Consider the following 14,008-nt stretch of genomic DNA (forward strand, 5'->3'; position numbering starts at 1 on the left):
TATATATATATATATATATATATATATATATAAACATTCAAAGTATTGGTTCAACTTAAGACCATGACATTCGCATCTGGAACCATAATATTGGGAAAATTCGCTACGACCTCATTTATTAGTAAAACCATGTTTCCATTTAAGTTAAACAATATTATCACACGTTACATGGATTCCGTGAGGCACCCTAACAAGATTGCATCAAATTTGAAAAATAATATGGCTCATTACTATCAAAAACTTTTGATAGTTTGTAATTTTATCAGAATTAAGCAAAACTAATTTAATTTCGAATTCTTAGATATGTTAAGAAAGTGCAATATAGATCATAAAATTTCTCCTGAAATTTTAAAATTTGAATCATTACATCATTGTAATCAATAAAACTTTGGTAAAAATACTTTTTGCTTCACATGAGTGGGTAAATTATTCAGATTTCATTATTGATACAAAAGAAATCAGCAAAAGTGATATCAAGATCTAAATCTGAAATTTTGCGTTTTCATTTCTACTACCGACACGTAATTAAAAAAAATATTAAAAAATCCAATTTTTTCGAAAAAAAATATTTAATTTTTCTATGATTTTACATGATTTTAGAGTTGCTGAATTTTTTTGCCGTTGAGTTTCATTAAAATTGTTTTGATGTGACCCACTCTTTAACACCAAAAACAACTTGCAGCACACTTTCATTAAAATCATAAATTGAAAAAAAAAATATTAATGTTCAGCATAACTTGCCAGCGTTTCCCATAGGAAAACAAATGGTCCATCCCATTTTATAATGTATAGTAGATTTCGATAAAAAAAATTAGTAAATTACTAAAGAAGCAAATTTGCGGTAAAAAAATATTTTTACTATTTCCTTTTTACCTACTGGAGCTTTAGCAAATGGTCAAATTTGGGAAAAATTTTCTCCCCTATACATTATTTCCGTCTCTATTATTACGGAAAAGCTGATTTTGCTAAGCGGAGAAGACTGCAGGTTAAAATACGACTTCTTGAGTGCAGAGCCGCTGGTGGGTTAAATATTGTCAAAAAGTAAACATGATTTAAAGGTTATTTAAGTAAAACGTTGTTAGCAAGAAATAGAACAATGTACACTGTGTTTATATTTATTTAATGATGGGATGCTATTCTTTAATAAACGATACTATTATTTAATAAATTTTAATTCAAGTACTTTTATCCTGAGATATTGTTTGTTATTATTTTCTACATAGACTGTTATTTTCTACATAGATTAATTATTTCGCTTAAAATTTAAATATTCCTTATTAAACGTGGTATTCTTAACTTGAAATATTGTTCATGTGTTAAAGATATTTTCCTTCTTTATATCAGACTTTTATAAAGACTAGTGGACTGCGCACCCTGCTCGCTAACGCTCGCCAACCCCCAAAAATTGCTACGCAATCTTATATGGTTCGCTTCGCAAACCAAGCTCGCTTCGCTCGTTACTAACTTAGGTCCATTGCAAATGCACAAAATTCTAAGAACTCAAAACAATAATTCAAATCCATGTAACAACCTTTTTTTTGAAAAAAAATTACACCTTTTTAGTAAATACTAACTCATTAAAATAAATTTGAATTCAAATAAATGACATGTAATTCGTTAAACCTATTAGAAATGCACTACAGTATAAACTCTTAAAGGGTAACAGCACGACTGAAACTCATTTTTCAATGGATAACTAATAACAATAATAAAAGAAATAAATTCGTGATATAAATCAAAAATCATCAAATGAATTCGTGAAAAAAAGCGCTTTCGACAAAATACTAAAATAGAGATCTATCGACAAAAACTACTCACTTCTGCCTAGCTTAATAGTATGAGATTGCCGCAGCTGATGCTCTCTCTGGTTATTTCAGTTTCCGTTTTTAAAAGTGCTATATGTTGAGCCACCTCAACTAGATTTGGCATGTGACATTTTTAGCGGCAATCATTGGTCGATTTTCCAGAGTTGCCATTCGCGGAGTTGTAATGAGGCTTTTTTTTGTCGCCGTGTAAGAGAAATATATATATAAATTTCATTGCGTCAATTTACATAGCATTTAATACAATGGTATTTTTTCACAAGCAATTTCAATACAAAAAACGTTAAATAACTTTTAGTATTTAATAACCTGCAATTCTGATTGATCAGTAATGACGTAAATGGAGTGAAAAATATATCAGCAACAAGTTAACTTCTTTACTCGGATTCCTTTTATAGCTAGCAGCCTTTTATAACAAAATCGTTAAAGAACGTTTTTTTCATTTCTGTTTTTATGTTTTGATAAAACAAGAACATTTCTTTTCATCCAAAAGTTAACTCTAATCCTTACTCTCGTTTTTTAATAAGAATACAGAAAAAAACCCAACAATAATTGACATCTGAATAGAAGATTTTATTATTAGTGTATCATTTTTATAAGAGATAAAAAAACATGCAGAATATGCATCAAAGATAGTGTATGTAAAAATTGCTTGATTAGCATTGCACATTATTGTCTGAAACAAAAAAATCGTGGAACGATTTCTTTTTACTCTTCTTTTAATTTTTATATATTGATAACGCAAATACATTTCTTTTCTTTCGAATTAACTGGTATTTTTTTTTTTTTTTTTTTTTNTTTTTTTTTTTTTTTTTTTTTTTTTTTTGAAAAAAAGGAATGAATTCTTTTTTTAATGAGACATGAGCAGAAGACAATAATAAATGACATCTGAATACAAAGCAATATTATAAATGTATCATTTTTATAAGTGACAAAAAATGCAGAATCTGTATCAAGAAAGTGCATGTATGATTATTGCTTGATTAACATTGAATATTTTTGTCTAAATTTAGAAATTTGTTGAACATTTTTTTACTTCTTTTTTTTGTTTTGCTCATACAGAAACATTTTATATTTTAAAAAGTTATGTCTAAACTATTTTTTAAAGAATAAATTTTTAATACGGGCGCATGAAAAATGACAACAAATAACGCATCTAAATTTACCATTTTATTTTCAGTGTATTATTTTTACATGAAGTAAGAAGCATGCAAAATATGTATCACAGATAGTGCAGGTAGAGATTTCTTCAAAACATATTTACTACCAAAGTTATGGAGTGTTAACAAAACTTATTTAGCATAATAACAAATTTGAAATTTTAAAGCAAAATGGAGAATGACTGTCAAAACTATTAAAAATTGCAGTTTTTTAAAATCACATTCACTGCAACATAGCATAAATTGCGAATTCATGCATACAATTCACTAAATCACAGTAGTAAAGCTTAATAGTATAAATATTTCTTACTGATTTATTTTAAAATTGCTTTAAACAAAAATACTTGTGTGTAATCCAAAGAAGTAAAAGCGGAAAATATAATTCATGTAAATTCTAAGACTTCATTCATACGTTTCATTAATAAAATATTAATCAGAAATGATATGAAATGAATATTTAAATTAAATTACATAAATATATAGCAATATAAATTTGTATACAGTCACTGAAAATACATTTTTTTAGTATTGTTAATTTTACTTATATGCAAACTTGTAATTATGAATTATGGAATAATTTATATATGACAGGAGCATATTGAAAATGAAAATATATTACTTGCCAGCGTTTTAGAAATGAAATTTAAAATTAAAATTGCAAGACAAAACTAGTAAAGAGCACAGTTACAGATTACAATTAAAATTAAAAGGTCAGCAATTGCTGAATGTCTTTTTTTAATTCACTTAAATGATACGAGTTTTTCAATATTACAAGATTTTCACCCTGGAAGTGTTAATTGAAAAAGTTCCAATTCATTTAATTTTTCGCTCAAAAACATGATAAATTGAGTAAAATTATTTATCCATTTATTGGTCACTTATTCCTTATTTCAAAAGTTTTCACGAATGATTTTTGGATTATTTTCTTACACTTATTGAAAACAAAATTTTGAATAAAGAACTTTTTATATTCCTTTTTCTGTTAACAAGAATGGAAAAAGATTACAAGAAATTTTGCCATTAAACTTCAAGATGGTAATGCATTGACTGATAGCGTACTATGTCAATATCAGAGAAACACAACTACAGGAGTACGCAAGGAACTACACAAATTCTACTTTTAATAACCTTTGGGAGGTTCAGCAAGACGGCTAAAATAACTGGAATAACTTACCCAGCTTCAACTTTGATGCATAACATTACCATTACATAACCATTATCATTACAAAACCATTATCATTACAAAGCCATTATCATTACATAAGTTTCAAAAATGAAACAAAAACTTCATCATTGTCACAAAAGAATTTTCATATTTAGGATCTGAAATTATCATGAGTAGATATATGCATAGGTGAAGAGAATTTGTGCTTTGTTGTCAATTAAGTCTCAAAAAGTGTTTCTTCGTAAAAATTTTCATTATCATTTGATATATCATTACTGGAAATTTTCTAAAGTAGTCAAATTTTTTCTCATATGATATACTTGTTTGAAGATTATTTCAAGTGAAAACATAAAAAGAATATCATGAAGGAGAATAATAAGTGAAAACCTCTTTCTTGAGTTAACTCTGTCTATCACATAAGACATGAAAGCAATGGTTGTTGTTAACCAATGCAAAATTTGTTACTCCAAATATCAAACTGAACAGACTTCTCCCAAACACATCCTGGACTGTTTTGGACTTTCCAGAGAGGATGTTTTGGACTTGTCCTCGATTTCCTGGTGAACCTTGTTGGATGGACGTTATCTGACTTCGTCAGAGATATGGATAATAAGCCACAACAACAACATAATTTTTTACACCAATTGATTACTTCTTATTCCACTAGCATGACAACCTAGTACAGAACCAGAGTAGTTTCAGCAAGTCGTTTCCATCTGGGTCATCTATTGATGGTCATGGTTTTTAGATCTTTACCACAGGACCAATTCATCTGGTGTTTGGTCTGCTCCTTTTTCGTATGTCAGTTAACTTTTATAAACTTCAGCTTCGTAATTATGTCATTATCATTCTTTCTATAAATGTAATCCAGTCATCTTATTCAATGGAATTTAATAACTGAAATTATGTTTGGTTTCTAAGAGTTTCTGTTTAATTCATAATTGCACTAAATCCAACAAATATCATTTTCCTTAAGAGCTCCGAAGTTGCCTCTAAGTATTTTTTTTAAAAGATTAGTAGTTTATTTTCATCAGTGTTATTTAAAGGTCAGCTTTTGTCGCCATAAAGTAGTACAGTTAGAGTATAGTATAAATTTATTTTAATTTTGATGGAAATAAGCTTTGATTTCAGTACCAATTGATTACAGCAATATTAATATGCTCACAGATGTTTCTATGAGTTTTCAGTTTTAGTGGGAATTTAACATCTACTATATCCATCTCCACTACAATGATATTCTTGTTTGAACATGTCTTCAAAGAATGGGATGAAGGGAGTGTAACATGCGGGTCGAAGTCCATGAGTAAACGACGTCACTGAAGTAAACATTGCCAGATATGTTATTAAAGCAACTTTTGCAGTCAACTTCTGTTTCTTACGTCATATCAATTGATTACAGCAACATAAATATGTGAACAGATATCAATCTGAATATTTCATCACAGTTGGGATTGAACTGGTGGGGTCATAAATTTCAGTTTTCTGTCCACAATAATAATATTTCTTTTGAACATGCTTTCAAGTGAAAAGGAAAAAGTTTTATAAGCAAGAGACAATCTATGAGTAAAATATGCATCATCTGGTGTTTAATTTCTAATTGGGTTTAATTCAACTCAAAGTTAACTTTTGTAGTTATCTCTGTTTTTAAAGGCATTTCTACTGAAACTGATTACAGCTAAGTTAATATATACTGAATATTCTGTTAAGTTTAAGTTATACTGCCATAAATTTCATTTTCATTTTCACCATTAGCAATAACTGATTACACTGTAAAAACTTCCGGATCAAATTACAGTATAAAGTACCGGCATTTCGGATGTATCATCTGTAAAATCCATTTTACCGTAAAATATTATATCGCAATTTTTACAGAAATATTTATTTAATTACAATGATTCAGAAATTTTATGGTAATTATTAATGTAAAAATCTTTTTATCAGATTTTTCGTTCCATCACAATTTTGGCAAAGAAGAATTTTTCGGTGAAAAATACCGGCATTCTGAAAGCTGATAAATTTTACCGTAATTTGAACCAGATAATTTTGCAGCCTACAACGCTTTCAGTATTAAATACTTAAGTATCAGTAAAGCATTTTTATTCATAAATAATTGCCTTGTTTTATGTTAAATACGTCTGCTGAATTTCATAATATCACAGCTCAATCATAATTTAAATGTTTTTTTTTAAGTTTTGAATGAGTTCCTTTTAATATTGCTTTTTCAATTAGTAAAGCAGTTAACAACATGATAGTTTTTAACAAAACTAAAACAGAAAACGTATTATATGAACCACGTAGTGACAAATTAATTACTATAATATGATTTTTTTGTGAAAAATTTTTCACATTTAATTATTGTTAGAAATTAAAACAAAATATAAGGAGAAATATTTTCATCAAAATTCAGCATTGAAATATTGCTTATTTACCTAAATACATATAAATTGTTTATATTTACTTTACTGATATATCGAGTATGCAATGAACATGATAACACTAACTATTATAATAATTTAAAATATCAATAAAAGTAAAAAAGTATGTTCCGTATTTTTATTTGCCATTTTCTTACAAAATTATTGCTTTTTATAAAACTAAAAGTAATGCAATATAATGCAAGAAAGAAAAAGTTTCAAAATCTATTATCATAGCTTAAATGTATTTGCGATTTTTTTTCATTGAAGAAAAAAGAGTAGATTTATTCACGACGAATCTTTTTAATGGATTCAAGTACCTTTTAATTTAGTTATAAATATAAAAAATAGAAAGTAGATTAATTAACATCTTCATTAAATTACCAATTTTACCAAATCAGTAATTACCGATCTAATATCAATAAGTTATTAAATCACTATTTTAATTAATTACTAATTTTATTAATGTCTCTTCCGTGAAAAATTTATGTAATAAAAACTACGTGTTTATAATAAAATATCAAAAATGCTTAATTTTACACCAAATTTGTGTCTCCTATCACATTGCGTCAAATTCTACGCTAACCTACATATTAGCTTCCATGTTTTTAATTAAAGTAACTTTTTAAAAATATAAACGCTCTTTTACGTTGAATTTCAGAACAATTATAAAACTTAATCTAGTGCTTAACATTTAAATTATGCAACCAAAATTCAGAAAAACGGAATTTCAGTAAATTAAAAATAACTCTTTTATATTATTGGATCACTGTTCATATTTAAAAAGATTAACTACCTATTATTTAAATTAATTAAAAAGCAATGTTTATGTTTTTTACTCTTGTAAAAATAACCACTAGTCGGCGGGAAAAACATAGTGCTGCTTATCAAAAAAATAAAAGAAGATCTTACATAATAAATGATAGAGAGATTATCAGATAACTACTCAAAATGTAATTTTGACTTAATGCATTTAGGCAGAATAAAAGTTAATTTTGATTTTATTTACTAAAACCTGAATTTTTTATACTTTATGAAACTAATTGAAAGGTAATTATTAACTATTAGAAAAATCATTTTACAAACTTAAAAAAAATAGTTTCTGACCAATAATTGTAAAGAGTTTTTTAGTGAAGAATAGTTAGGAAGATTGAGATAGAGAGAACGAAGAAAAGAATTTTTATTAAAATAAAAGCTTAAAAAAATGTTGAAAAATACCATTTTTTTAATTTTTATCAGTTTAAATCTTGTAAAAGTCTTTCTTAATTCTTTATGTGGCTGTAGAAAAAATACGTTAAATAGTTAATTGGGTTCTATTAAAGGAGGTAAGTTTTCCAACTGTGCATAATATACCTCCACCTAAGAAATTATTATATAAAAATATTTGTTACAGGTGCAACAAAAGAATAATCAGAGGAAAAAAAAGCTGAATATCTTGATAATCGCAAGAAAATTTAAATCTGATCTGAGATGCAAGAAGCTGTTAAAGAATAAAGGGCGTCCTCAATTGTTTCCTTTTGAAGGCTTGAAGAGCCAAGTGGTAATGCTGACATCATGTTGGTGATTTCCTCAGACTTAAGATATCCCTTTACGTAAGAGCATAAAATTTCGACAACTTTACTTTCGTTTTCGCCAACTAGAGCTTTATATATTTTCGAGCTTACTTCTGCCAAATTCATTCGTTCTTTAGTGGGAATTCTCCCCAATGCGTTTACAAACTTCTCAAATTTTTCAGTGATATTTAATGCTAGCCCACGAGATTTCAACTTAGAGTCGTCCTCCTTGTAAGAAATAGGATACTTTTCATTTTTTAATTTCCTTACTACTAGATCCAGCAATAGTAATACACTATTAGCATTAAAATTCTGAAGCAAAAAGTTTGCCGAATTGGAGAAAGCATTTCTGTGCATCGATGGCTCCAGAGAAATCAAATTTGAATCTTTTTGGTTTGAGATTCTAGCTTGCGGAGTTTTAGAAAATGGCGGCACTTGTTCCAGGTATTCATGTCTGGCATTCAATTTAATGCTGCGTGTAAAACGACTATTTAACGGAGCGCTATATTTGCATGGAGTACCTTTACTTTCCTCCGCAATGCATGGCAGAATAACTGTTTCGTAAAGAAATTTAATGCGTTTATGATAATTGTCATTGTTTTCATTTGGATCATTATTGGGATTAAAAATAATACCCCAAAGCTCATTGATACCTAACTGTTTAAACACTTCAAGAGGTTCTAAACCATAATATTTTCTTTGATTTTCCTTGGAATCCTTGTTTTTAAGGTACTGATACATAAGTCGAAAAACTTTTTCATGTGCCAATGCGCGAACATAAATTCCTTCTTTGACGGACATAGATCCCAACTGATCACTGACTATACTCGGGTTTTTTTCAACAATCGCTCTCACGAATCTCAAATCCATGTTATCAATTGCAGTTTGTATAGCTAGAATACCATTTTTATCGGCAATTTTCGTATCAACATCCGCGTCAAGCAACAAGTTGAGAAAATCCAACTTATGATATTTGCAGGCCAAATGCAGAGCTGTGGTGCCATCTTCCGTTTGAGCGTTTAAATTTGCCTCCTTATGGATTAATAATTCTAATGCGTCTGGTTTGCGTCGCTTCATAGCTAAATGCACAGCAGTAGAACCATCATTAGTTATTTTTGCTTCTTTATCTGCACCTTTTTTTATCAAATTCTCTGCTGTTTGCAATTGTCCAGCAGCAATCGCAAGGTGCAAAGGAGTGACGCCGTTTCCTCCAGCTAAATTGAATTGGGTTCTTTCGTCACTCAGTAATTGGGAAGCTACATTTCCTTTCTTGAAATAGATTGCAAAATGAAGAGGAGTCCATTGATTTTTGACGGTCAAGTTATTGATTCCGATATTTGCAACTATAAGTAGTTTCCTGACTATGACGGATTTTCCATACATTGCTGCAAAATGGAGCGCTGTCATACCATCATTATTTGCTTCATTGATATCTAATAATTTGCTATTTTCAACCAAAGCTTCTAATACCTTAGGAAATCCGTTAATAGAAACTAAATGTAAAGGCGTCAAATCTAATTTAGTTTTAGCGCTGATGCTTGTGCCATCATTAGTAAGCAATGCTTTCACGATTTTAGCATTGCCTCTCTTGTGGGTTGCATGATGCAAAGCTGTAAATCCAAATTTATCTGCCGCATTTACTGATATTACAGGGCTTTTTATTAATTCTGATACCGTTTCCAAATATCCATTCATCGCAGCAATGTGTAACGGTGTAAGCTGATTCGTTTCTGTTTGTGCGTTTACATCAGCACCCAGTTTGATTAACTCTTGTACGAATTCTTTCTGATTCGATTCAGCTGCTATATGCATGGGAGTATATCCTTTTTTGTCTTTAGAATTTATGTCAATCTTCCCGAAAAGAAAATCCTTTGCAACCCTGTCGTTGCCTTTCATTGCAGCAGCGTGTATCAGAGTTTGTCCTTGATCAAACACTGCATCTATATCAGCACCTTTGTCAAGGAGTAATTGCATTTCGCTATAAGCTAAGTCTTGATCTCCTCTTCCAGCAGCATTATAGAGATCCCTGTCAATGTCTCTAAATTTTGTTTCTGTTTTCTTTACAACGCCAACAAATTGAGTGGAACCGTTATCGATTTTTCGGAATATTAACCTCTCTCTGCCATTGTTGTCCTGGGGAACTGTAATTGTGGGATTAGCTTTGTTTCCAATTTCTTCTGGTTTTGACCAACTACTAAATGTGGAATACTTATTTTCATCTCTTAACTGCACAGCGTAGCTAACTTGTCTTTTATCTTTCCAGTCACCGTACTGTGAGGTGATTTCGGGTGCTGCAAAATCTACGTCTTTTACTTCAACTATTCCATTTACATCAATCATATTTAGGTCAATCGCTTCAATATCATTTTTCAGATCGAGTAAAACGTCTTCAGAAATATCCTTGTACCATTCATTTTGTACTTTGCTCAGGAGATTTTTATTTTTAACCTGTTTTATTATATTGGTTACATCAGCGAAAAGAGAATTTTTAAATTTAGTACTCAAAGACTTAATGTTTACATATTGCGTATTAAATGTATCGAAATTTCCTATTTCGTAATTGTAGTTTGCAATATAAGCATATTGCTTCATGAGAAAAACTTTTACCAAAAAATATGTCTGAGTACCATAAAACAAAGCAAACAATGCTTGAAAAGCTTTATCATCTGCCTCATTTTTCGGAATCGCATAGTTATTTTCATTATGTATGAGCTCATTTAAAGCAGAATATAAGCTATTTACTGGGTCCGAGTACTCTTCTAATTTGCGCAAAACGCTGTTCTTACTGCTTAATTCCTCGATATATTCCTTTTTACGATAACGGTTCAGAAGTTCTCTAGTTTCTTCGAAATATTTAACAGAAGTTTTTATTTTAGTTATAATCTCTTGCGTTTTTGTATTTTCTATGGTATCAATTACAATACGAAATCCGCGATACATTTGCGTCTGAAGGTTATCAATTTTAATAAGCATCTCACCTACCTTGCGAGAAACCTCTTCTAATGCCTCTGACTGCACATCCAGTTTCCTTTCGATGTCACTAAATCATTTATTCATGATCAGTTTAATTTCATCGAAATTGACGTCGTCGCATTCCAGAGTTGTTGACGTAATTTCAAATCCGGCCTGGACAAGATGAGCTGCCATAGCGAAACCAGCGGCAGTCTTAGATGGATCAGGGATATCCCCTAAAAGATCACCTACCGTACCTGCTACCTTCGAGCCGTATTCAAGTTTTTTACAAAGACTTTTCTTTTCGTCTATCTCTGCCATGGCTTTTTCGTACTCGTCATCTTCTTCAGTTTCTCTTTTCATAAGGTAAGAGACCATCGTAAAATTACTTTTAAGCATTTTGAAAGACTTGGCTAACTTGATTTGGATACTTATATGTAAAATTTGGAAAACTGTTGATACTTTGGAGTGTATCAGATAAGTGAAGTCAGTGGGAATTTATTTTATTATATAGCTCTTCAACACCTGTTGATGGAAGACTATGACAATATGTCTATTCAAATTCAAAAACAGATTGTCGAACATTTTTAGAACCACCAATCACTTACATAAGATATCTTTCTTAAAATTCTTTTCAGAAAGGTATTTTGCATTGTCTTTAAAGAATTTATGTTTAATGTTACCGCCACTTGTCCACATACGCATGTCCATGTGTAGATGCCAAAATATCAGATGTCTTTTAGAATGTCGAATTCAAATATCATAATATTTTTTAGAAATAGCTGACGTATGAAAACTGAGTGATGTTTGAAATAATGTTGAGATTTCTAAAACACCTGTCGACTTATTTAATGTTCAAGGAATTTGACAATAAATATCTTTTCATTGAATTGTTTCAAAAGATTTCGGTTTTTCAAAGACTTAAATTTTAGGAAAAAGTTGCAAAAAACTTATATTAGTTGAAAATTTTATTTTGTCATATAATTTCACAAAGTAAAATTTTATCAATTGCATTTGAAAAAAAAATTCTGTTAAATATTCACATTTTAGTAATTGACGTTCTAATAAAAAGAAACTTTAAAACATACTTTAAAACATATTTAAAACATATACATCCAAAACCTGTAAGTCCTTACTGGTTGCATCATCCTAAATACAAATAAAATCCTTCATACGTAGTTAATTATTACCAATTTTAGATTTCAAGCATTGTCTTTCACATTTTACTCTCTGAAGTTTTATTAGCAATTTAATCAAATGCTGTTAAGTGCGTAGCTTGCACTGTAAAAAACTCTCGATTACATTCATCATTAGCATTCATCATCGAGCATTACTTCATACTTAAATATAAGGCTACGAGTTTATATGAATGTCGTGAATTTTTTTCCGTATTTTTATTACGAATTCACAAAAATAATAATAGCAAAAAAACTTATTATTTTCAAAATTAGATAAATGTTTTTAGACTTTTTACGTAATTAACAAATAGCATAATTTTTTTTTTGAAATTTTCGCAAGAATTTATGTTCAGAATTCAGATTATTTTAAAAGAAAATCGCCTCTAGGGGAAACTTTTTGGGAATGTTACCAATTCCGAGTTAAAAATAATCTAAATGAAATAATTTGAGAATTGTTATAAAAAAGATTTATCATACTTATTTATTTATTCTATCTATTAGACGCTTGTTAATTTGCTATATTCATTTTAGGAAATTTTAGAAGATTTATTTTATTGAAGAAATAATGAAAAATAGAGTATTTATATAAATATGTACTATACGGTAAGTATTATTAATGTTGTTAAGAATCTTGAAAAAATCTTCTTCAAAAAGGAATTTGACTCGACATTCCATCCCCTAGGAGAAATCCAGTTTTGAAAACCCCATCGTTCACTAAAATGATGGACTCATAATTTTCTTCTTCTTTTTTTTCCAGAATAAGTAAACAACTTCCTTTCTCAGACAGAAAACTTTCCAGTTACTACCGTCACAAGTATTTAAAATTTGTAACAATTTTTAACTTTATTTTTAAGCGTTTAGGTTTTTCTTAGAGAAAGCAATTTCCGAACCACAATGTTTCATGCTCTCATATGTTTCAATAGTTTAAATGTTTTCTTCGATTTTTTAGTGTCCTGTCTTCAGCAAAACTAGTTAAGACATTGAAATAGAGTATTATCCAGAGTAAATATGCAAATATTTTGGGTACCGTCATGTGGGGCTACTCTGTGCAAATTTGAATTTGGCACTTTTCAAGTGCTGCTATTCAGTATTATGTTTTTTTTTTCACGTTAAAAATTTGTGGAATTTGAAGATAGAAGTCTCCTCTATTACTACAAAAAAAGTTTCGAATTTTAAAACAATCTCAGAGTGTGTTTTGTTTATCCAATGTCAACAATTTTCCGAGAACGTTGGACGTCGTAAAGTGTGCGTGGAAACTTTAGCTGTGAGTTGCAAGGACGTTGATAAAATAATTGTCATAAGTGCAAATTTTTTATTTATATATTAATAAACAATTATATCATGTTAGCGCTAAAAAAAATTTCAAAATTAATAACAATAAACGGAGAATGAAAAAAAAATGCACTGTTACTTTGTGCAACGGTTCGTTCGTTTTTTTTTCGACAGAAAAATTGTCAGACGTTATAAAAAAAATACTTGGAACGAGAAACTGCCGTGATTACACTTTAGAAAAGCTGCAATAATGTTTACAAGCAGTTGCTGGTGGTATGTCGATTGCAGAAGCTTCTCGAAAGTACAAAATCCACAGAAATACTATCTGTAATAAAATTCACAAGAAGCGCGTGAAACGTGCTGGTAAACTATTATTTTTCTTCTACAAAGATTTTTCTAATGAATTAATCAAACGATTTAACACATAAAAATATATTTTATAGGACATCAGGTGATTTTGACAGAAACTGAAGAGCAAGTTCTGTCATGTT

The 14,008-nt window shown here is 29.4% G+C and overlaps 1 protein-coding gene and 1 long non-coding RNA gene across 2 annotated transcripts in view; both read right to left on the reverse strand.

Annotated features, from left to right (window-relative positions):
• The window catches only part of LOC139426624 (uncharacterized), a 21,997-nt gene extending 10,138 nt beyond the window's left edge, over positions 1-11,859 (reverse strand). Inside the window, exon 1 of the long non-coding RNA XR_011637849.1 lies at positions 11,098-11,859. This is a non-coding gene — a long non-coding RNA (uncharacterized lncRNA). The remainder of the gene's footprint in view (positions 1-11,097) is intronic.
• Positions 2,972-11,098, reverse strand: LOC139426623 (delta-latroinsectotoxin-Lt1a-like). The gene has a single exon (XM_071186013.1). The coding sequence runs from the start codon at positions 11,086-11,088 to the stop codon at positions 8,017-8,019; it is 3,072 nt and encodes a 1,023-aa protein (XP_071042114.1). The 5' UTR covers positions 11,089-11,098; the 3' UTR covers positions 2,972-8,016.
• Positions 11,860-14,008: the final 2,149 nt, after the last annotated feature.

Source organism: Parasteatoda tepidariorum, chromosome 9, assembly GCF_043381705.1.
Source record: "Parasteatoda tepidariorum isolate YZ-2023 chromosome 9, CAS_Ptep_4.0, whole genome shotgun sequence".
NCBI lineage: Eukaryota > Metazoa > Arthropoda > Arachnida > Araneae > Theridiidae > Parasteatoda > Parasteatoda tepidariorum.